Source organism: Saccoglossus kowalevskii, chromosome 16 (genome assembly GCF_978046115.1).
Source record: "Saccoglossus kowalevskii chromosome 16, keSacKowa6.1, whole genome shotgun sequence".
Taxonomy (NCBI): Eukaryota; Metazoa; Hemichordata; class Enteropneusta; family Harrimaniidae; genus Saccoglossus; species Saccoglossus kowalevskii.
The window spans coordinates 30,725,563-30,750,361 of NC_140656.1; the positions used below are offsets into that span (position 1 = coordinate 30,725,563).

Below are 24,799 nucleotides of genomic sequence, written 5' to 3' on the forward strand. Positions count from 1 at the left end.
CATGAGTTCAAAGGAGTACAGTGAAGAAAGAGAAAGGAATACCACATTTGTTTTATTGAAATTTTAGAATAACACAATTCACAGAAATGTTGGATAACCTATTAACTTTTAAATTTTAAAATTTTGTTTTGCATTTTTCCCAGAAAATTGTAATTGCATTCTCAAGAATGCGTGAATTTGGCGAAAAATCGTTGTCTGTTATGATCATATATATCTACAATTTCTGGGAAAAAGTTGAAAACATCCGTAGTAATCATTTGATTGATCATTATGATGACGACAGATTTAACACACTGATATACGCTTCCTATACGATATTTGCATATGAATAGATGATCGTCATGAAATGGTCATGAAATCTTCTAATATTTTGGCGCCTAGTAAATTGTAGATGATAGGTAAACATCTAAATATTTGTTGAAACTATTTCATATTTGACTGTGATTTATTATTTCAAATACATAGAATATTCAAATAGAGTCATCATAACAATGTGGGTTTTTAATTTTGACCAATGTTCCATATATGATAGGGCTCTTACAGATTCTGTAAAATATAACAATTTCATTTTGATTAACATGTGCAAAGACATCCTTCAGTGCATTTTAAGGTACAGCACTTTCAGCTTTTTAACTAATATACCTGTATTGAAAATATAGGTAGTCACGTGGCTACCAGTAAAATGTAAGGTACAGGGCTCACAGTCTTTCAATAACTCCACATGTAAGGTCAATGCACTATTGCTTCGTCTTTTGCTGCTTACGCTATCTAAATCCACTCTGGCACACTCCGTTGGGTCTTGGCCATAGTTAACATTTCTATTGTTCACTGGATAAATTCTATGTGATTATTGTGACACACTTCCTTGACATTCCATTCCAGTTAATCCCTGCTCTCCCAATCCTTGTCTTAACGAGGCCCAGTGTTTCACAGCTGGCGACGGTTCAAACTATTACTGTATTTGTAACGGTGAATACACTGGCACTCTCTGTGAAACTCCAATAGCACCAGGTAGGATTTCTGATGAATTGAGGTAACGTGTTTGCGGTAAATTCAAATGGCAACGTATTCTATGACACCATCGTGTCATGTTTGCCATTGTTGTAATTACCGTCATTATAGTTGATAACTGAATTCGTGATATTTAGGAAAGCTAATATGAAGTTGGCTTGCTTAACTTATTTGAGCATTGTGTTGTAAAGTAATAGTGCTGACTTTGCTGGCGTTGACAATATATATCGAAAAATTAAACTTGTTTTAACAAAGGGAATAATTATTCGTGAACTTTATTGACATTGCATATGAAACTTCTACCTTATCAAGCAAGCTTGCGCATGAAAAGTTTGCGCATGAATCCACTCTCGTGTATTGATTGCTATACTCGTGCAGTCGCGATATACAGCGCTCATTATACAACATGCATCTTTGTACATGCAGACACTTGCCAAACGAACCCATGCTCAAACAACGGAACCTGCTTCACCGGCTCCAGTGGGATTGACTTTTACTGTCTCTGTGATCCCGGATACACAGGACAGACTTGTACAACCTTCGGTTTGTATCATTTAGCCATTTAGCCAAAGCAATTCTAAATGCGAATATATGAACTGGTACGCCGGGCTTGCTGGGACATAAAGTTTAAACTTGCAGTACTCATGTCTTGCTTGTGCTTGATGATATATTTACATTACCATATTCGTATCATAACATTGCACAGTCGTGCATGGTTTAGAAGTCTGCATAATATAACATTATAAAGGACGAGGCTTTGCAGGTTTATGTTCTAATGTATGTGATTACTCATGACATTAAACGCACACATATAATAATTGCACAGTGTTCAAGGGCTAGGATACGTTGATGGCGGACATCATTCATAGTCCGAATCTACAGGGATTACTGGGCCATTATTCTCAAATCTGGCTATAATGTATGTTTTTGTGAAAACAATTTATTTTATTATTTTCAATAAATAACTCGCTTTGTAGCCCGCAAAACGTTACCATATCTGAACTCTATCAATGCCATATAATTGATCGTGGTTATGTAGGAGTGATAGTAGTAATCCGCCATATTGCACGTTTTTAATGTTTAAAAATGTGTCATTTCCAGAAAATCACTAAACGTGGTTTTGTCAATAGTGAAACATGTTTGTAATTTACAGACTACTGTTTAAATACTCACCTAAATGTTTTATTATCGGTGAATTGTCTCCATTAATAAATTTGCTATGCATTTTATTCTGTGCATTTTTGTCAAGCCATTGATAGACTGACACTGAAATCCTTGTAAATGTATCCGTATCCTCGCCCCTTACTGCTTAGGCTTTTTTTATTGAGATTCTAACCAATCACTGAATATTAATGCTGTACGTATAGGGGTCACTTCAGTCATGACATACTTGCCATTCTCTCAGTTTGGGCCAAGGATTTCATCCTGCCCCCCATTCAGTTTCTCAGTAGCCACTCTCCAGGCTACCCCTCACTTACTCGGTCACCTTCACGGCCACACACGGCCTTGGCACAGTGACCTTCATCCTCTGGGCAGCATAGTGACCTTCATCCTCTGGGCAGCATAGTGACCTTCAGCTACAAGGTCATTCCGTGGCCTTGACGTTGATCTCACTTATGCCTCTGGCCCTGGTAAGTTAGACTGAAGGGACCCCTTGCGTATACCCTTCTGTGTGATAATACTAATGTGACCAATGCTTGTAAATTGTATATTTATACCATCTTTTAATCGTATTCCAGATGCTTGTTTTGCCTCGCCATGTCTGAACGGAGGTACATGTACTGCCTCATCAACAACGTCAACTGGATATTTCTGTAGCTGTGCTTTTGGATTCTCTGGAACAAATTGTCAGACCGGTGAGGTTTCTTAAAATATTTATTTCTATCCAGAAATCTAATATCTCGGAACCAAGTATGATTTGCTTCGATGTTGACCACTATCTATACTGAATAGTTAAATATATTTGATTGACATATCTAATACTAGATAATTATATGTTTAGGGTAGGTGTTACTATAATTAATACTTTATACCATACTGTTGTGGATAGAATCAACACGAGGCTATCCCCAATGTAAACACACGACTAATATACACTTACCGACAAACATGAGAAAATTTTTGAACGAGCGTCTGGTCCAACTACAAATCTAAAACAATCATTGTACCCTTTGTCATTTGAATACATAATTGGAATACCTTAATTCCCACCCATTCAACACAGTCCACAACATCCTTCACCATCTTTCTTAATAGTTGAAAAATATCTGACCTCTGACCTCGTATCCTGCATCTTGGCTCTGTTGCAAAGTGTGGCCAATTTACACTAATAAGTAAAACAATGTAGAAATACAATTTATGCGAGATTTACAATAGAAGTATCCAATCGACAAAGAAAATAAACGTATGGCCGAAACAATTGGGTGAATCCCTTATTTTTTCTGTTTATTTGTTTGTTCTATCTGAATTGTATACCATTCTATCGTGCATTGGAGGCGTAGACACTAGTTACAGATACTCACAGCGGTATTCTGCTTATGGTTTTAATTCTAGACGCATGTGGTGCTTTTACTTGTCAGAATGGTGGTACATGTGTGCGAACATCAGCAACAACTTACATGTGTAATTGCGTCACTGGATATACAGGAACCAACTGCCAAACAGGTAACGAAATTATTTTACCATATATATCGTAGAATAGGTGTTATTAAATATAACATGGGGCGATGATAAATCCTAAAATATTACGTTACAACGAATTTCTTCATCGCAATTAATTCATTAAAATACAAACTTACGCCATACGTGCAATATCCGTCACTGGGGCACATTATTGATATGTACAGTGGTGTAGCATTTCCATATTTTTTTTTCGTTTTCTTATATTTATATCTGAGTAGCTGTATCTGCGTGTACCTCTACATCGTGCTTTAACGGTGGCACATGCATACCGACAGGAAGTTTCACTTTTATTTGCAATTGCCCAACCGGCTACAGCGGTGATCGATGTAGTACGTGTAAGTTGTGTGCTGTTTTTGCCGTTGCTTTCTATAGTAGCATAGCGTGTACTTAGCGTGTTCCTCAGTAGCTATCTGATTGATGCACCGTACTATGATAGTTACTCTGTTCACTATTCTCACCTACCCTTAAAATAGACTCACTACATAGGTACCGGTATGTATTTATAATATATCACCTAACTATTTCACATATGTCAATTTCTCTCCATATAAGAAAATATAAATGTAAATATTTATTATATAAATTATGTTCTTTTAATTTGACTTAATCACTGCAATTTTCTACTACGAGGTTGTTAGCCGTGACAAATGTACTATGTGGGTGTACATAACAAATTAGTGTACAGAAATATATTAACAATAATACTGTTTGTTGAGTAATCCGCATGTACACCGAGCTTCGATACGCACGTAATGTGTGATAATGCATACAAGACGCAGACATGTATGTTAATTTGCATATCCCACACGCGTGTTAACTATCGCGTAGTACAATGAAGTACGTTGTTCTCACTTGCTGGTTGGCGCCACGTGCATCAGACCCCCCCCCCCTAAAAAAAACAAACTTTCCGAACAAAATTATATGTGGATCAACAAAATCAAATGATTTCACACAGGTGTACAGATCGCTTAAAAGACAATCGCACAATTATACGTTCACCTTCAGATATTTTTTTCTCCTTTCATCTGGAAAATTATTTATGGATTTATTTCCGTTTGATGGCGATAGTTCAAGATGTACGCATCAATGTTTAGACATTTTGCGGTATTATATTTGAAATAAAGGACTATGTACTGCCCATATAATTCCAAGTGTCATTCCTTGTTCAGTGAACTTAAAATATTCAGACTTTGTCGGTTCTATTTGAAGAACATAAAAGTAATCCAATTCATTATATTACTGATGTTACATCGCAAAACTTAGTTATCTAAAAATTCAATCTGAAAGTATATAACGGCGTTCGGGAGTTAACCTGACATATTGGAGCGCTATCGGTCTCAGGTATGTGGCGATAGTGCATTTTAAATTATGCGATTGTCCTCGTCTGTCGTGGCCGATCATCTTGCATTGTGAGGCGTTTTAATATCGTTTAATCACGTATTTCTTAGCAACCACAATAACATAAGAAACTCGATTACAGTCACTGTCTTTTTGCATGTGTAAGTATGTGTGCAGTGCACCATCGGCCCTTCCACACTACTAGTATAATGTGATACATGATTGCAGCAGTGCTTGTCCAAAGCGTCGATTTCCTTGTCACGTTTCATATTACTTATACGTACAACATATCTTGATTTACGTTAAACAGTCGTATCATCGTGTACAGCGAGTACTTGTTTTAACGGCGGTACGTGCATCCCAAATGGTTCCACATATACATGTTTATGTGCGCTTGGATATACTGGAACTCGCTGTGAAAATTGTAAGTGCTCTCTGCATTGTAAAATATCCAATAGTCTATGATCAATCTTGATTATTTTTGTTTTTATATTATGTGTTCTCGTAGTTACAAATGAAAAATATTTAATATAATATGAATTGGGTTTTTAAAGTTCAACTGTCCAAGGCTCAGTTAGTGTTAGACTATTCTTACTGCCATTATCGAAATATACCAATACTCGTTGGGATATTGATTTTGTATTCAATGTTTTATTTACATTTTAGATGTCTGTAACACTAACCCGTGTCTGAACGGTGGTACGTGTACACCGTCATCGGGCACTACTGGATACTACTGTAACTGTCTCACCGGATACTCTGGGTCCAGCTGTCAGACCGGTAAACGCTTTTAATTTCATTCCCTCTCTGCAATAAAATGCTTATTTGTTGCGTTGTTGACATTGGCCTCATCGTTTCGGAACCAACCATTTTTTAAAAGTAGTCATTTGCAAGATAGTATGCACCAGCCAAACACACACACCCCAGGGGAATAGGAGAGACGCACAATGTTCACAATTTTACACCAACCGTCATATCCCCGCTTGGTGGTTGGAGGGGAGTGTTAACTTTTAATGTAGTTTATTGGTAACGTCGTACAATTTACGAGAAATCGCGCAGTACACTGACTTGGAACAGATTCTGGCCCAGTTGTTTCACCACGAGTTTATTCTTGATATCTCGGGACATTTGCGTGCGTACAAGCTCGCTCTCTCTTTAAATGTCACGACATATCTCGGGATAATGGGTTTGCTATGAACAAACAAAGATTTGGATAATGTATTTGTTGTCATTAAGTATCAATACAGTTTTCTTTATTTTTTTGATTTAATATTTGTTTAATATCTATCTTTATAATGTGACACGTGTTACTGTAAAATGACCAATACCTGACCAAAATCAATAAAGTAAGCCATGAGTCAATTAAACATTTGTTTGCAATTCGATCATGGAGAGTAAATTCGCGCTCTTAACCCAAAAATGTGTCTCTAATCTCTTTCCTCGAATTGCCTTATTTGTATACAAACATGTAATACCCTGCTTCATTTTTAGACGTATGTGGCACTTTTCCGTGCCAAAATGGAGGTACATGTGTGAGAATGTCGACAACAAATTACATGTGCAATTGCGGCAGTGGATATACGGGAACCAACTGCGAAACAGGTAACGAAATTATTATACCATAATAGAAATGGCAGTACAAGTCTATATGTGCATTTAATTATCACATAAAAAGAAAAGATTCATTGCTGAAATACGGATTGGATCACCCATAAAGGATATAATGAGCAACACAACGCTATGGTACGATACACGCGAGCATATTATTTTAGCTATGTGCTTTGGTGTATTGCGTTATCTATATGTTTTATTTTTTTTCGTTTTACTTTTGTTTTTATCTGAGTAGCTGTATCTGCGTGTACCTCTACATCGTGCTTTAACGGTGGCACATGCATACCGACAGGAAGTTTCACTTTTATTTGCAATTGCCCAATCGGCTACAGCGGTGATCGATGTAGTACGTGTAAGTTGTGTGCTGATTTTGCCGTTGCTTTCTATACATAGCATAGCGTCTACTTAAAGCTGGAGGGTCTTCGCCTGCGCACGCGCGGGAATTTAGTCCGAAGCGATGATAAAACATACTAAAAACGCAAAGGATCATAGGTCGACGCTTGTTTGTAAACAATGACGCGCCATGGCCATCTGACGCATGCGCAGGTGACGACTCTCCCCGCTTTATCACGTGTGAAGCAGTAATTGTCAGATGCATTCAGACTAGTAGTAAATTCACTATTCATAGCGTATCATTAACATTACACCATTCCAGTATGTATTTATAAATCATATATATACACATACTAAATTAAGCACAAACATGTTGGATACTTTTAAAGAGGATTGTCAGTCATTAAAATATGCATGCTCCTTTTAATTGTTTTTCCTAACACTGGATGACTTAAATTTTACCTTGGCGATTGAAGTTATGCAACCAGAAAATGTCTATGAATGTTGCTGCTATAACTAAACGATGTATATGTAACAATTAAATGAAATAAAATATATAAAACCAGCAATGACTATTATGGTGTTGATGATCAGTGTATAGTAATGTATGTGATTTTCATGAGCTAATCGAATTTGGCACCGAGACCAGTTATCGTGTTTACGTGGCCGCGCGTACCAGCATTTTACACTGAACAAGGTACAATAACAGGAAGAAAGTATTCAAGGAAATGTTTTATAATTTTCTGTTGGCAAAAAAAAAAAAGCAACAACACATATATGCACATTTATTTGCACTGCAGTAATACGTTTTCTCTCACAGCTTGTACATCACTGTGTATTATTTACAACTTAAATGGATATTTTTGTTTGTGTTTGTAGTCGTGTCGCAGTGTACAGCGAATACTTGTTATAACGGCGGGACTTGTATACCGAGTAGTTCAGGCTACACGTGCTATTGTGTAAGCGGATATACAGGAACACAGTGCCAGACTTCGAGTAAGTTAAAATATTGGGTGCTGTGGTATGCGTTCACAACGTCAATGATGTTTACACTTATCAACGTATCATACATGTATGATACTGATGAAAACGCATGTTTTGCAATCAGTTGTATGTGACCCTACAAATCTTTCTATGTTGCCAATCTTTGGTATTATATATTGATGCACGTAATGTGAAGTTGTTGCAAAAGTTCTTATAACATATTCATACACACTTTTTAATGCTATGAGCACTATCAATATTGACTGCACGGAGGTGAGGGTTGCACTGGTAATCATAACCGAAAATGACGTAGCACTCATAATTACACATACTCACCACATGGCGTTCACTCAGGTTCATTATAAATACTAGCATTTGCAATAACTATGCGTGAATGTGTTAACTGTTATGTTTGCACCCAAACTGGTCTCACTTGAATTTCTAGCCGTAGCTTGCTTCCCTAACCCTTGTATTAATGGTGGCACGTGTTCGCCCAGTGGTAATGCTTACATATGCCAGTGTCCCAGTCAATATACCGGATACAATTGCGAACATTTGGGCAGTAAGTATTTTACTAATGTAATTGTACTGTATCTACAATGTCAATATAATTGAACTGTTGACCTATAATTCACATGTTTCATAGGTAGACATTCTTTCAATGCATTCGGTGCTGAAATATCAAGAGCCTCTGAAAATTATGTTGTTGAAACACGTTTGTGATGAACCCACGTTTATTCAATCACGAAAATAATAAGCAATATTATTGTACAGTTTGTGATGAAGAAATAAAGAAGATACAAGCCTATTTCGAAGAATGAAAACTCAAAATCAAAACATTTACTATGTATTATTGTTATTGATTAATTTCGCAAAACATTAATAATACAACAATATTATTTCACTTGCACGTGTTATTTGTATTTAGCATTCGATTACATTTTTTTGTAGCGTTTGATGCATGTAGCAGTGGTCCATGCTTGTATGGTGGGACATGTAATACTGTGGTGGATGGATTTTATTGCAACTGTGTAACTGGATATTCTGGAACGCGGTGCGAAATCACACCAGGTACGTTTTAATTTAGTGTTAATCCGAGTTTAGATGAAGAAGCACGCATTCCAACTTATTTTAGTTTAGATTTCTTGGATACGTATTTTTTGTAGCATTAAACACTTATTCATGAAACTAATTGATTGCTATGTTGTTATTATATTTAATGTGCACGTCAACATCACGTTATTATTATTTGGCTTTACATTACATATTTACATGCGATTGATTTAGTCTATACAAACACCCAATCACATACCACGAATTGAAAATTTCTCCAAATAATTAGGAGCAACCTCAGTCGACATCTCCCCTCTTCACCACACAGGAATTATAAACAGGTTCACGTAACTTGAATAAAACACTTTTATTGGTAATATGGTTTGGCGGTTATTTCTCATTTCGAGAATCCTTTGCATTTTCACTGTGTTAATCTAGAGATCATTCATAATAAACACTGACAAAGAAAACAAAGTTTCGAGGGAGAATACCACTTTGACACTATAAAAAATAAATTATTGACAATCGGAAACATGAAACCATCAAAGGATGTCTTATAGTTATAGTAAACAGTAATTTAATTCTTAGTTGGGTGAGTAGAGGGTGCTTATTTTTGTTATAGGGTGATTGTCCGTCCTCCGCATAATATCTGCTGAAACAGCAGAGCTATTTAACTGTCCGGTTTGCTTTTCACATTGATCAAATGTCAGGCTTGACTCCCCAATCTATAGTGTGCGGCACTGAGATCCGCTAAGTATCTACCAAAACAGTCAAACCTGTATGTACGAAGCCAGTGAATATGCCATCTTAAATATGCCACACCTGTCACATATCGCCCAAAAAGGAGATTAGTAGTCAAGAGATTGACTGAAGCATTGCAAAATACCAGCTCCAGTGCCCTGAACAGATATTACGGCTTACATAAAAAACCCGAAAGCACACTGATACAGTCAATATGCAAAGCAAGGAATGGCCACACAGTGGAAAAGTCAAAAACCTAACAAAACAAATATCAGGCATACTAACTTTCTATGATCTATAATTTCTCAAAGTAATTCATAGTAGAACGGGACGAATCAACGCTTTACTCCACCATCTTTATTTTATCTTATGGAGGGACAACTGGTCATTCCTTTAAGGGAGTTAAACCCCGTCATTTTAAAAATGCCCTGATCAATAAAAGTCTAAATTACACTTCCACCCAGAGTTCCAAATAAGATGATTCCCTACAAATGCTAGAGGGCGCTATAGACTTTAGTCTTAATTTTGAATCTGGTATATGTGTATTTTATTTGCAGATCCCTGCTCACCAATCAACCCGTGCTTGCATGGCGGTACCTGCATCAAACAGTCTAGTACTGCCTTCTATTGCCAGTGTCTGAGTGGATATAGTGGAACCACTTGTGACGTTATCCCAGGTAAAATAAAGTTACTTTGTTGTGCTGGGATCAACGACGATTTGGTTATTAAAACACAAACTTGGTATATCGTGCACGTTTTTTACCTGACTGACAGATAATTCAAAAATAATGTTAGTGTTGTTGCAGATAACGTACATCGTCACATTAAATTAAATACTACATAATCTCTTTCGATCAGTGAATTTTATATATGGGAACTTACATTGACGAAGATTGGTTCTCTAGATATTTAAACCTGTGTAATTTTATCAATAACGGTCATTTCGTTGAGAGTACGTGTTATATGTTTGCATGATTGAAAGATCTGTCACGACAACAAACTAAACAAATACGCTATAAATGGTGGTGTTTGACATTCAAACCTAAATTGTCAAAATTACCAACCGTTTAACTGAACCGCATAGTGAATGACTTTCTGGTTTATGTTTTTGTAGTCAATGTGTGCAATAAGAACAACCCTTGTCAAAATGGAGCAACATGTACCAATCAGGGCAGCGGCGTGTACACGTGTCTGTGCGTCTATGGATACAGTGGCACCAATTGTGAGATGGGTGAGTACACGTGTTTTCGTCAATGTGTATAACCATGTAACTTTTTATCTAATGCAGAAAATTATTTAAATAATATTCGAAACATTACTGTCATCACATTCATCTTTGTTATGTATAACACGTATTTAAACACATTCACAATCTCAGTTTTGCTCAATTAATACAGAAATCAATCCTTGTCTAAGTGATCCTTGTCTCCATGGCTCCACATGTACAAACTATGTGTATAGTTATTCCTGCGCATGCACACCCTACTACTATGGAACAAACTGCGAAATAGGTTAGTAGATACTGAAAAATACTGAACAATTCACAGCTAATTATGTCTACACAAATAACAACAACTGGTCCGCATGATACGTGTCAATATGTATTTATTGGTCTTGTATTACCGGTATGAATGCAATAATTTACTACAAGAATGTAATATGTGCTGTAGGCAGTAGTTATTAGACTTGTTTTCTTTTTCCCCAACAGAGCGCGATCCTTGTACTAACGTTCCATGTCGAAACCAGGGCACATGCATTAACGACGGAGGCGGTGTTTATCACTGTAATTGTGGCACGAGCTTTGAAGGAGAGTTTTGCGAGACCCGTAAGTTTAGTTCATTTATTGTTTGTTAAATGCACAGTCACTACTTTTATAACTCGTGCAGTGTTGTTGTTGCATAATAGTTGATATCTCCTGTTTGCTCTCTTCTAAGGTAAGAATCCGTGCACCAGTAATCCTTGCCAGAATAATGGAGCGTGTATTAATTTGTCGGTGTATTATCAATGCGACTGTCTTAGTGGCTATGGCGGAATCAATTGTGAAACGGGTAAGACTATCAATTCAGACGTTGTTAGACACTGCTTAATTCTCCATATGTAACGCCTTGAACGTATACACGCATTATCTTTTTCCATTCTTTGTTTATGTTTTTAAACAAAATTTACCAATTACTCTTTTCAGTGATTGATCCATGCGTCAGTTTACCCTGTCAAAATGGCGGCACATGTCAAATGAGTGCTAATGGTTTTACTTGTACCTGCGATAAACGATACACTGGAACGACTTGTCAGACTGGTAAGTTTTTTTTCTATGTGGCATACCTGTGTATTGTTGAATATTACCCATGCTTAGTTTGATTTTTGTGTTCAGTTTGCTTGCATGGATGCAATCAAACACCTTCGATTTGTTTTTGAACAATATGCAAATATAGTGTAAATATAGATGTGGTAATATTTACGTAATGTTGTTTACAAAGTGCAAAGTAATTTCAGCCATAATAAACAAGTTATGATGATATTTTTTTATATTTTTTTTTCTTACTACTTTCAGATGTTAACGCATGCTCAAGTAATCCTTGTCAAAATGGTGGAACCTGTTCCAACTACTTCCACTCATTTTTCTGTATTTGTCCTTCTGGATATTCCGGAGATGTTTGTAATGATGGTGAGCCACATTAAATTGCATATTTTTAAATTCCGAAAACTCCTGACAGTGTGGGACTTTTCCAACTAATTAACACCATTCGTCACTTTGTTACAGGGTATTCCTTCAAATTGCCCCATTAACATGCGCTTCTTTTCAATTACTAGATTATAACGAATGTAACAGCAATCCATGTAAGAACGGCGGCACGTGCAATGATGGTCAATCACGGTATGACTGTACTTGTATGCCTGGTTTTACAGGTACCAATTGTGAAGAAAGTGAGTATTCCGTGTAATGCGCATCATCAGAGGTGGGCGTGGTTTGTTACTGGTTCTCTTTTGTCTTATTGCGTCTTCAACCACAGTATTTCGTTGTTTGAGCTAGCACGTCTTCGATATTTTGTTTTTGCAGATATTCACGACTGTGCACAATTTCCTTGCTTAAATGGTGGTGTTTGTACGGATCTTATCAATGATTATCAGTGCTTATGTCAGTTGGGATACACGGGAAAAAATTGCCAAACAAGTAAGTTGTGTATTATTATGTAAATGACTACACCATAGAAGTGTATGGTGCGTACATATCGTGTATATTGATACTCAATAACCTACTTTTGTAGTCATGACAATGAAATACATTTTGAAATGCACATGGAATGAATTGTTATAACGAATGTTTGTTTCTTAGATGTCGACGACTGTGCTGTTAGTCCCTGTAGAAATGGCGGCACTTGTATTGACAAAGTAAACGGATATGATTGTATATGTGCTGTAGGATGGGGTGGACTTACATGTGAATCAGGTATGCATAATTTAAAGCGCGGTAGTCGTCGCGCTGCGCATGTGCGAGATATATGGGTCTCGTATAAACAAAGATGGCGACTTTGACTGTTGCGCAGATCAACGAGTACGATAATTTTAATGTGATTGAAAGATATCGAAGGAGTCATCGGCTGTAATCAGTGCAAGTCGCGCCCAGGTCGAACCTCATATTTGTGATTTCCATTTGAAGAGCGCATTGGATTGTGGAAAAATCAATGTTTATCAAGACAAATGTCGAACATGCGCAGCGCGACGACTACTGCGCTTTAATATTGATGTCTGTTCTGGTGGAATAATTTAGCTTACAACTCCATCCCAAAAGACTATTGCATTTTCGGTCTTTCAACATATGTATATGTATTTTCGTGATTAATTTTGCATTCAATTCAATTTGCAGCCTAGTGACTTGTGGTTAGTGAATATTTGATTTTTTTTTTATTTCAGAGGTTGGGTGCATTGCCAGATATACAATACCAGAATGTGGCTCAGTTCAGATCAAATCGCCAAATTATCCCAACAGCTACAACAATGACGCCACCTGTTCTTGGACGATTGTTGCCACAGATGGCCACTTAATTCGGATTATCATTCAGGATTTCAGCACGGAATCCATGTACGACTATGTTGACATTGGTGAAGGTGAAAACAGCGATAGCATTGGAACACTTTTGACAAGGCATTCCGGGGACGAACTGCCTGCTCCACACACTGTGATGTCGGAGACTAGCACAGTCTGGATCACATTTGTAAGCGACACTGATAAAGTAGCTAAAGGATTTAAGATTGATCTTCAGGATGAATGCATGCCTAGTAAGTTGTCAAATAATGCATCAAATATTCTTCTTATACTAACCAACTTATATATTTAACTAATGTGCTAAATAGCACGCTTATTGGTGTTGCATGACATCTGTGGCCATGCGCGATGCGACGTGACGCGAGTCAACGCGATGCGATGCGATGCAATGCGACGCGACGCGACGTCTGGGGTCCGCGTATGTTACCCTGCGTGGCGTGGCATGACGTGACGTGACGTGCCGTATGAAGCACCTACGTGGCGGACGTGTCACTCTGTAGGATTGCGTGGCGTTATGGCGCTGCATGGCGACTGTGGCGCTATGTGACGACTTTGATTATGCAAGGACTTTAGTATTGATGGCGACATTGTGCACTCAGAGCTCTTCTACATTAAACATATCATTTGCTATATCATTTTCAGTTATCGATGCTTGTTACAACAGACCTTGTCAGAATGGAGGCATTTGTACAGAAATTGACGGCGACGGTAATTATGAATGTAGCTGTCCTCAGGAGTACAGTGGTGACAATTGCGAGATGTGTAAGTATACTATTAATGATAAATTATCGAATTTGTACAACATAATTGGAAAGGGCCTTTTTTGTATCATGGCCAGTCCATTGCTTCACACATATTTATGACAAAACAAATCTATTTATTCATACTTGCAGATCGTCCAAATCCTTGTCTATCCAGTCCATGCAAGAATGACGGTACCTGCCGTATTTTGAACTACGGTGAATTGTTCGATTGTCGTTGTCCACCACAGTACCGGGGATATACTTGTGAACAAGGTAGGATATATTATGAACATCTACATATGCACATTTTAGTCTATTCATATATTGCAATAGAATGTGGTGTTTGGGGCATCAAACTATCTGTAAGACGTGAATGTATAATGCATGTGATACTAACCCACAATGCTTAGTAAATTTATTCACACGGCTGCATAACTTTTAGCGGGTGAGTATCACTTTTAAACATTAATATTTTCTATCACTCTCCTAAATTATTGGTTTTACTATTTATACTACATGTAGTAAATTAATACTCTATAACATTTATAATTTGTAAGATAAAAGTATTTAATTTTTCCATGTATGGAGGTATGCAATAAAAGAAGTGTGCGTCAGTCGAGGGTATGACCCCACAAAACACAGTGGAGACATCGATTGTAGAAATAGATGACCTTATGCACGTTCTGTGATTGGGCAGAGACATTCATCCATTTCTGGCAGTGGCATATATTATTTCTAGAAATTCTTTTATCGAGTTTGTGACCATCTCGCTCTTCACAAGACTTCAAATTGGCGTCTTCACCCAGATCAGTTGCCTACTCGTATCTTAGAAATCCTTGACAACAGTTGTTAGGAAAATAGTTTTCTATTTGGCCTGTTATTATCTGTGTTGGTGCTCAATTTTGTCTTGTGAGTATGCAATTAGTTGACTGGTAAAAGGATAATAAACCTGGTCATTTCCATTGATGTAATATTGCTTGTAATCTCGTATATCCATATCCGGCTGTCTGACTGTTCATCTAACCTGCTGATTGTTCGTCCAACCCATTTTTCGTCCACTCATTTGTGCTCCCGTCCGTGCTCCCGTCCTTTCTCTCGTCCGTTCTCCCATCCCTTCTTCTGTGACAGTCCGTCCGTTCTTCCATCCGTGCTCCCGTCCGTTCTCCCGTCCGTTCTCTCCGTTCTCCCGTCCGTTCTCCCGTCCATTCTCTCGTCCGTTCTCCCGTCCGTTCTCTCGTCCGTTCTCCCGTCCGTTCTCCCGTCCGTTCTCCCGTCCGTTCTCTCGTCCGTTCTCCCGTCCGTTCTCCCGTCCGTTCTCCTGTCCGTTCTCCCGTCCGTTCTCCCGTCCGTTCTCCCGTCCGTTCTCCCGTCCGTTCTCCCGTCCATTCTCCCATCCGTTTCCCGTCTGTTCTCATATCAGTTTCCCCGTCCGTTCTTCTATCTGTTCTCCCGTCCGTTCTCCCGTCCGTTCTCCCGTCCGTTTCCCGTCTGTTCTCATATCAGTTTCCCATCCGTTCTTCTATCTGTTCGCCCGTCCGTTCTCCTATCTGTTCTCCCGTCCGTTCTTCTATATAAATATCCCGTTTCCCGTCCGTCTGTATGTGTCAAATCTTGTTTCATCGTTATCTTAAAAGCCACTAGCTGGATTTCAATAAAATTCGTTCTCTTCAGTGATTTAAAATGGTTGGGAATAATTTCACCAAGCAAAAGCAATGTACTTTCTTCATGTTCGCGATTTGATTCAAAATGGCGTCACACCAATTACTGTCACTATTTATTTAAGTTGGATATTAAATACGTTATACAAATTAGGTCTTAATAAAAAATAATGGTATCACCGACCAAGTGCACAGCACCCCTGCAAAATAGTCAGTTTCTCACTTTTCATGTAAATTTGGGAATTGCTAGTCAATTAGTGTTCTATTAATGTAGTGAAAGTGAAATTTAACTGTTAGAGAGCCGTGTAGCTCTGCCTGTATTTGTCAGTTTCATCAATCCATTCTGTTTAGTAAGAAGTGTTTTACTTGTTTATTTTAGTCAAGTTTCCAATTTCATTATCATCACATACATTATCTGTCAACCAAGTGCCAGGTCACGTGAGTGTGTCAGCGTCAGCTTCAGGTCACCCTCACACATCGTAGGAAACAGTATTAGGACTATGTCAATCGGTTCTATCGCCATCCTGTCCACTTATATGGGATGATGGAATTGCAAGATGTCCCACCTTACTTCTTGCCAGGCGTGGTTTGACCTCGCAAAAATAAAGGTCTGCTTATCTGTTGCTCGTGGTTTGGTTTCTACACAAACTGTTTTTTAGTACCAAACATTAAATCAAGCTAAGACCAGTAGTAGGTTTGCCCCCCCCCCTCAGTCGACCTAAAATCGTTATAGATGGTTACTAGCAGTACATCAAACACTATCTTTGGCGGCCAATGCGTACAACAAATGAACCCAGTCAGCAAACTCCTTTGAAGTTTGGGATGAAACAAGTTTCAAGTACTTTCGTTTGATCTCTGAATGTACGTTTACATTCTACACACTGGACATCTTGGCATACCCATACATAGTTTATTGTTTTTCCACCATCAACTGTTGTTGAAGTTTGTCGTGAATGTGAGCGGGTCACAGTTGTTTGGGGTTTGATGAAATTTTATTTTATTTTCAGGCATGTCTGGGTCATTATAATTAGTTTGTATGAATGTTTTGATTCAAAATGTCCAACTGGTGTCCATATTAGTTTTCTTTATATGTGTCCTTAACCATTTTCCAGCCATTTCATGGCAATTGTCATTCAAAGCTGTTATTTGCATAGACAATATGCATGTGTCCTTAAATGTTTAAATTCAGCCAAATACAGACTTTTTTTTTCATTGACCACGTTTTTATTATTTTCTCTAGTTTTGTGTATAACAAATGTTTTGTTTGAAATTTGTATACATATGCTAGTATTATCTTTAGTGTAAACTTTCTTATGATAGATGTACCCTTCACGTGATCAGCAAATGCTACAGATACAAAATGTAACTCGTATTTTACATTTGTTTTCAGAGGTTACCTCGATGTGTCCAGATTACTATTGTTTAGATGGTGGTACATGCAGTGTCAATGTCAATGGCGTATTGGAGTGTGCGTGTCCTGCCGGCTATTCAGGAAGCAGATGTCAAATTGGTAGGTTATAAATTGATAGACAGTTGTCACAACACTCGAAAATATGACGCTAAATATATATTTCTAGCAGCTGTTATGTATGCCTTGTCTGTAATCAAATGGAAGCGTAGTAGTAATACTAGTAGTAGCAATAATACTGTCCAAATCGTTATAATCGCTAGGGACCCTTAATAATTCTTGAAATACTCAAACAACTTTTATCTGATCGTTTTCAAAATAGAACATATTATGTATCAGTATACAATATGTTGTATGTATATTTTATTAGATGTGATTAAAATATGGCATACTATTAATAGAATGTTATTTTTAGAACATATTTTACTTAAACTGTGAGTGATATAACACAGTAACTCTCAAACTTTGTAGTCTTTTGGGCATGTGTGTGTCATAGACAGATTCGTTATATGCTGCTATTTCATTGGTTTGATATCTATGACTACAAAGGCATACATCAATTGTATAGACGTTGCTGTGATGTATTACCAACAGTTTGTAACGAAATAGTATTAAATGTATAATATATCTGTATATCAAAATGGAATCTATTTGTTCTTACCAATTATCATTTCACGTTTTCTTGCAGTTCCTTGTACAAAAAATTGTGAAAATGGTGGAACATGTTTGCCATCAGTTGATGGCGAAGACCAATGTAGTTGTTTAAATGGGTACATGGGGGAATTTTGTCATGAGCGTAAGTGATTATTGTGAAAAAACACGTTCGGTCCTGAGTAATTAGTATTTACTGGTATTGTATTGGTGCCACTGATGTCACAGATCTACAGTTAACTATTGATGCCCCAGCCCACGTATTACAAACCATTGATGTCGCAATCCACATATATACAGCACATGCATTCTAAATTACATTACAATACAATACAATACAATACAATACAAGCTTTAATTCCCAAACTAAATGTCTAATATTAGGTGTGACAAGTTGTGATGACGAGCCCTGTCAAAATGGAGCAACATGTATCCAAGAAGGACAGAACTATGACTGTGAGTGTCCTGTTGGTTTCCGTGGAGTGCACTGTGACACAGGTACGTCTGGGGTATATTATTAATTTGAAATGGTTCTAAACAATAACATATTTGTACGAATTATGTTGAACACACGCCTTCGTCCGTTCAAAGAAGACTTTTTTAATAAATAATCGTGTCTTCTTTTTTTCTATTTATAGTCCATTTCTATTCTTATCTGTGTAGGTAGCTCCTTTGTTGGACGATTTATTTCTTTATTCCTATGATGCTAAATTTAATATTAATTGTCTGCACTTTCACAACAGCACCCCACTCTAGCCTATAGGATATATATTTCTCGGTTTAGGTGAAATGATAGTTTGTAGTAAGTAACTGAATTTAAAGTGACACAGTTTTCTGTCGCCAAAATATTAATCATAATGTTTTCTATAGAAAGACTAGCATTATCATTCAACAGGTGTTTTTTTCAGATGTTGTGGTTCAATATAATAACAAATTATTAAAAAAAAAAACACATTTTGGCAATGAATTATCTTATGATGGGCACATCTACGTAACATTAGTTACTAATATATCACTGAAAAACGTGCATAATATTCCTCAATTTGCACCATGGTGTATATATTGCTCTTTATAATGTAATTATGTTTGTAATATTAGAACTACTCATCAATGCAACCTTTTTCTCAACTTGAATGTTACTATGTCACTAGAATCCCTATCAAATCTACATTAACAGGTTGATTCATAAGACAATGAGCGACGTGAGTGTGTCTGGGTTTTAAAATACAATGCTCTGTCACGTAATAATGACCCATCAACCGTGTTAATTTGGAGTGAATTCCTGGGCTGTATAAACGTTTAAAAACGGCTTACCAAAACATTCGGGAGATGTTAACATGAACCTACCAACATCAGTTCATGTAAAATTCAGTCGGGAATACTGCAGTGTTACTTGGAATCGCGTATTCAGTCATTTAGACAAAATACGACAATCAGTTTGTCACGTGACCTAGTGTGTTTAAATGTGTTCTACGTCAAGGCTTTCAAACAATGTATGATAGATGAGCAGACTTCTTTATTCAAAATGTCATAACACTCTTTCTGCTCATCTAATGGACATTCTTCATGTTGTTACAATATCTCTCTCCAGTGAGATCAGATCAGCAAATTAGACTTTCTTTGAATGAGCTCTATGTGATTACCCAAACTCTAGCTTTAGTGTACTATGCTCACATTACCCAAACTCTAGCTTTAGTGTACTATGCTCACATTACCCAAACTATAGCTTTAGTGTACTATGCTCACATTACCCAAACTCTAGCTTTAGTGTACTATGCTCACATTATCCAAACACTAGCTTTAGTGTACTATGCTCACATTACCCAAACTCTAGCTTTAGTGTACTATGCTCACATTACCCAAACTATAGCTTTAGTGTACTATGCTCACATTACCCAAACTCTAGCTTTAGTGTACTATGCTCACATTATCCAAACACTAGCTTTGGTGTACTATGCTCATATTACCCAAACTCTAGCTTTGGTGTACTATGCTCACATTACCCAAACTCTAGCTTTAGTGTACTATGCTCATATTACCCAAACTCTAGCTTTAGTGTACTATGCTCACATTACCCAAACTCTAGCTTTAGTGTACTATGCTCATATTACCCAAACTCTAGCTTTAGTGTACTATGCTCACATTACTCAAACTCTAGCTTTAGTGTACTATGCTCACATTACCCAAACTCTAGCTTTAGTGTACTATGCTCACATAACCCAAACTCTAGCTTTGGTGTACTATGCTCACATAACCCAAACTCTAGCTTTAGTGTACTATGCTCACATTACTCAAACTCTAGCTTTAGTGTACTATGCTCACATTACCCAAACTCTAGCTTTAGTGTACTATGCTCACATTACTCAAACTCTAGCTTTAGTGTACTATGCTCACATTACTCAAACTCTAGCTTTAGTGTACTATGCTCACATAACCCAAACTCTAGCTTTAGTGTACTATGCTCACATTACTCAAACTCTAGCTTTAGTGTACTATGCTCACATTACCCAAACTCTAGCTTTAGTGTACTATGCTCACATTACTCAAACTCTAGCTTTAGTGTACTATGCTCACATAACCCAAACTCTAGCTTTGGTGTACTATGCTCATATTACTCAAACTCTAGCTTTAGTGTACTATGCTCACATTACTCAAACTCTAGCTTTAGTGTACTATGCTCACATTACCCAAACTCTAGCTTTAGTGTACTATGCTCACATAACCCAAACTCTAGCTTTAGTGTACTATGCTCACATTACCCAAACTCTAGCTTTAGTGTACTATGCTCATATTACCCAAACTATAGCTTTAGTGTACTATGCTCACATAACCCAAACTCTAGCTTTAGTGTACTATGCTCACATTACCCAAACTCTAGCTTTAGTGTACTATGCTCACATAACCCAAACTCTAGCTTTAGTGTACTATGCTCACATTACTCAAACTCTAGCTTTAGTGTACTATGCTCACATTACTCAAACTCTAGCTTTAGTGTACTATGCTCACATTACTCAAACTCTAGCTTTAGTGTACTATGCTCACATTACCCAAACTCTAGCTTTAGTGTACTATGCTCACATAACCCAAACTCTAGCTTTAGTGTACTATGCTCACATTACCCAAACTCTAGCTTTAGTGTACTATGCTCATATTACCCAAACTCTAGCTTTAGTGTACTATGCTCACATTACTCAAACTCTAGCTTTAGTGTACTATGCTCACATTACCCAAACTCTAGCTTGAGTGTACTATGCTCACATTACCCAAACTCTAGCTTCAGTGTACTATGCTCACATTACTCAAACTCTAGCTTTAGTGTACTATGCTCACATTACCCAAACTCTAGCTTTAGTGTACTATGCTCACATAACCCAAACTCTAGCTTTAGTGTACTATGCTCACATTACCCAAACTCTAGCTTTAGTGTACTATGCTCATATTACCCAAACTCTAGCTTTAGTGTACTATGCTCATATTACTCAAACTCTAGCTTTAGTGTACTATGCTCACATTACCCAAACTCTAGCTTTAGTGTACTATGCTCACATTACCCAAACTCTAGCTTTAGTGTACTATGCTCATATTACCCAAACTCTAGCTTTAGTGTACTATGCTCACATTACTCAAACTATAGCTTTAGTGTACTATGCTCACATTACCCAAACTCTAGCTTTAGTGTACTATGCTCACATTACCCAAACTATAGCTTTAGTGTACTATGCTCACATTACCCAAACTCTAGCTTTAGTGTACTATGCTCACATTATCCAAACACTAGCTTTAGTGTACTATGCTCACATTACCCAAACTCTAGCTTTAGTGTACTATGCTCACATTACCCAAACTATAGCTTTAGTGTACTATGCTCACATTACCCAAACTCTAGCTTTAGTGTACTATGCTCACATTATCCAAACACTAGCTTTAGTGTACTATGCTCACATTACCCAAACTCTAGCTTTAGTGTACTATGCTCACATTACCCAAACTCTAGCTTTGGTGTACTATGCTCACATTACCCAAACTCTAGCTTTAGTGTACTATGCTCACATTACCAAAACTCTAGCTTTAGTGTACTATGCTCACATTACCCAAACACTAGCTTTAGTGTACTATGCTCACATTACCCAAACTCTAGCTTTAGTGTACTATGCTCACATTACCCAAACTCTAGCTTTAGTGTACTATGCTCACATTACCCAAACTCTAGCTTTAGTGTACTATGCTCACATTACCCAAACTCTAGTTTTAGTGTACTATGCTCACATAACCCAAACTCTAGCTTTAGTGTACTATGCTCACATTACTCAAACTCTAGCTTTAGTGTACTATGCTCACATTACCCAAACTCTAGCTTGAGTGTACTATGCTCACATTACCCAAACTCTAGCTTCAGTGTACTATGCTCACATTACTCAAACTCTAGCTTTAGTGTACTATGCTCACATTACCCAAACTCTAGCTTTAGTGTACTATGCTCACATTACCCAAACTCTAGCTTTAGTGTACTATGCTCATATTACCCAAACTCTAGCTTTAGTGTACTATGCTCACATTACTCAAACTCTAGCTTTAGTGTACTATGCTCACATTACCCAAACTCTAGCTTTAGTGTACTATGCTCACATTACCCAAACTCTAGCTTTAGTGTACTATGCTCATATTACCCAAACTCTAGCTTTAGTGTACTATGCTCACATTACTCAAACTCTAGCTTTAGTGTACTATGCTCACATTACCCAAACTCTAGCTTTAGTGTACTATGCTCATATTACCCAAACTCTAGCTTTAGTGTACTATGCTCATATTACCCAAACTCTAGCTTTAGTGTACTATGCTCACATTACTCAAACTCTAGCTTTAGTGTACTATGCTCACATTACCCAAACTCTAGCTTTAGTGTACTATGCTCACATTACCCAAACTCTAGCTTTAGTGTACTATGCTCACATTACCCAAACTCTAGCTTTAGTGTACTATGCTCACATTACCCAAACTCTAGCTTTAGTGTACTATGCTCACATTACCCAAACTCTAGCTTTAGTGTACTATGCTCACATTACCCAAACTCTAGCTTGAGTGTACTATGCTCACATTACCCAAACTCTAGCTTTAGTGTACTATGCTCACATTACCCAAACTCTAGCTTTAGTGTACTATGCTCACATTACCCAAACTCTAGCTTTAGTGTACTATGCTCACATTACCCAAACTCTAGCTTGAGTGTACTATGCTCACATTACCCAAACTCTAGCTTTAGTGTACTATGCTTACATTACCCAAACACTAGCTTTAGTGTACTATGCTTACATTACCCAAACACTAGCTTGAGTGTACTATGCTCACATTACCCAAACTCTAGCTTTAGTGTACTATGCTCACATTACCCAAACTCTAGCTTTAGTGTACTATGCTCACATTACCCAAACTCTAGCTTTAGTGTACTATGCTTACATTACCCAAACTCTAGCTTTAGTGTACTATGCTCACATTACCCAAACTCTAGCTTTAGTGTACTATGCTCACATTACCCAAACTCTAGCTTTAGTGTACTATGCTCACATTACCCAAACTCTAGCTTTAGTGTACTATGCTCACATTACCCAAACTCTAGCTTTAGTGTACTATGCTCACATTACCCAAACCCTAGCTTGAGTGTACTATGCTCACATTACCCAAAGTTTCTTCATTGGTCGGTTTATATTACATCGATTTGATTGAATACTGAATTATTTGATGAATAAATGTTTACTACTTCATTGTTGAAACGAAATTTTGGCCTAAATCTTCAGGCATAAATATATACTTAGTAGACAAGTAGGTTTGTGTACATACATTGGTGACATTCCCAAGGGTATATGTATATGCGCCTGTCTTGTATATAACTCATGGATTACCGCTATGAAAAAATACGCTACAGATAAAAGAATATAGCACTATCTCAAACAATATTACAAGTTTTTCACTTGCTTAAAACAAAGCTGCTTAGTCTGAATCTTCTTCAATGTTTTCTTTTTATTTCAGAGGTTGAAGAACTCAGTCCGTGTAATAGTAATCCATGTCAAAACGATGGTACATGCGTGCATTTGAATAATGAGTATCTTTGCTCGTGTCGTGATGGCTACATGGGGCCACAGTGTTCATCTCGTAAGTAATAATTATATCATACTCTTCAGTTTTCATAAACCAGGTGCATTCTTATGAATTGACCAACGGAACATATGTTTAACTAAACATTGGATAATATTTGTTGAGCAATCCAATGTTTGAATTAGTTACATACTCTACAATATTTGTTGGTGTTTGTATGAAATTTATTTTCACTGATTTGTTAGTGAGTTGAATGTAAAATATGCCGGAAAAGAGTATATTCGCTGAATTTTTATTTTCACTGAATGATTCATAAAGTGAAAATAGCAAAAATAAATACCGAGCGAAAATAAAGTGTTTACAGTAACTAGACGTTATGAGCGTTAGCTGTAGTCGATAAGTTGTATGCGGTGGAGTGAAAATCACTAGTCCCTGGGGCTAGTCAATGTGT

The 24,799-nt window shown here is 37.3% G+C and overlaps 1 protein-coding gene across 9 annotated transcripts in view; it reads left to right on the top strand.

The window, feature by feature from the left end:
* LOC100377294 (uncharacterized) overlaps positions 1-24,799 on the top strand; it is a 44,646-nt gene that overhangs the window by 17,621 nt on the left and 2,226 nt on the right. For 4 of the 9 annotated variants that reach the window (XM_085491347.1, XM_085491350.1, XM_085491351.1 and 1 more), the window contains 28 exons: positions 883-1,011; positions 1,438-1,554; positions 2,751-2,867; positions 3,565-3,675; positions 5,342-5,455; positions 5,698-5,811; positions 6,523-6,633; positions 6,878-6,994; positions 7,855-7,971; positions 8,405-8,521; positions 8,911-9,030; positions 10,311-10,430; positions 10,868-10,984; positions 11,151-11,264; positions 11,462-11,578; positions 11,688-11,801; positions 11,936-12,049; positions 12,305-12,418; positions 12,565-12,678; positions 12,812-12,925; positions 13,088-13,201; positions 13,666-14,031; positions 14,441-14,560; positions 14,692-14,814; positions 17,590-17,709; positions 18,296-18,403; positions 18,643-18,756; positions 24,283-24,405. In XM_085491347.1, coding sequence (XP_085347473.1) covers positions 883-1,011; positions 1,438-1,554; positions 2,751-2,867; positions 3,565-3,675; positions 5,342-5,455; positions 5,698-5,811; positions 6,523-6,633; positions 6,878-6,994; positions 7,855-7,971; positions 8,405-8,521; positions 8,911-9,030; positions 10,311-10,430; positions 10,868-10,984; positions 11,151-11,264; positions 11,462-11,578; positions 11,688-11,801; positions 11,936-12,049; positions 12,305-12,418; positions 12,565-12,678; positions 12,812-12,925; positions 13,088-13,201; positions 13,666-14,031; positions 14,441-14,560; positions 14,692-14,814; positions 17,590-17,709; positions 18,296-18,403; positions 18,643-18,756; positions 24,283-24,405 — 3,510 coding nt within the window. The remainder of the gene's footprint in view (positions 1-882; positions 1,012-1,437; positions 1,555-2,750; positions 2,868-3,564; positions 3,676-5,341; positions 5,456-5,697; positions 5,812-6,522; positions 6,634-6,877; positions 6,995-7,854; positions 7,972-8,404; positions 8,522-8,910; positions 9,031-10,310; positions 10,431-10,867; positions 10,985-11,150; positions 11,265-11,461; positions 11,579-11,687; positions 11,802-11,935; positions 12,050-12,304; positions 12,419-12,564; positions 12,679-12,811; positions 12,926-13,087; positions 13,202-13,665; positions 14,032-14,440; positions 14,561-14,691; positions 14,815-17,589; positions 17,710-18,295; positions 18,404-18,642; positions 18,757-24,282; positions 24,406-24,799) is intronic. The other 5 variants (XM_085491349.1, XM_085491348.1, XM_085491352.1 and 2 more) reach the window with 5 other exon arrangements.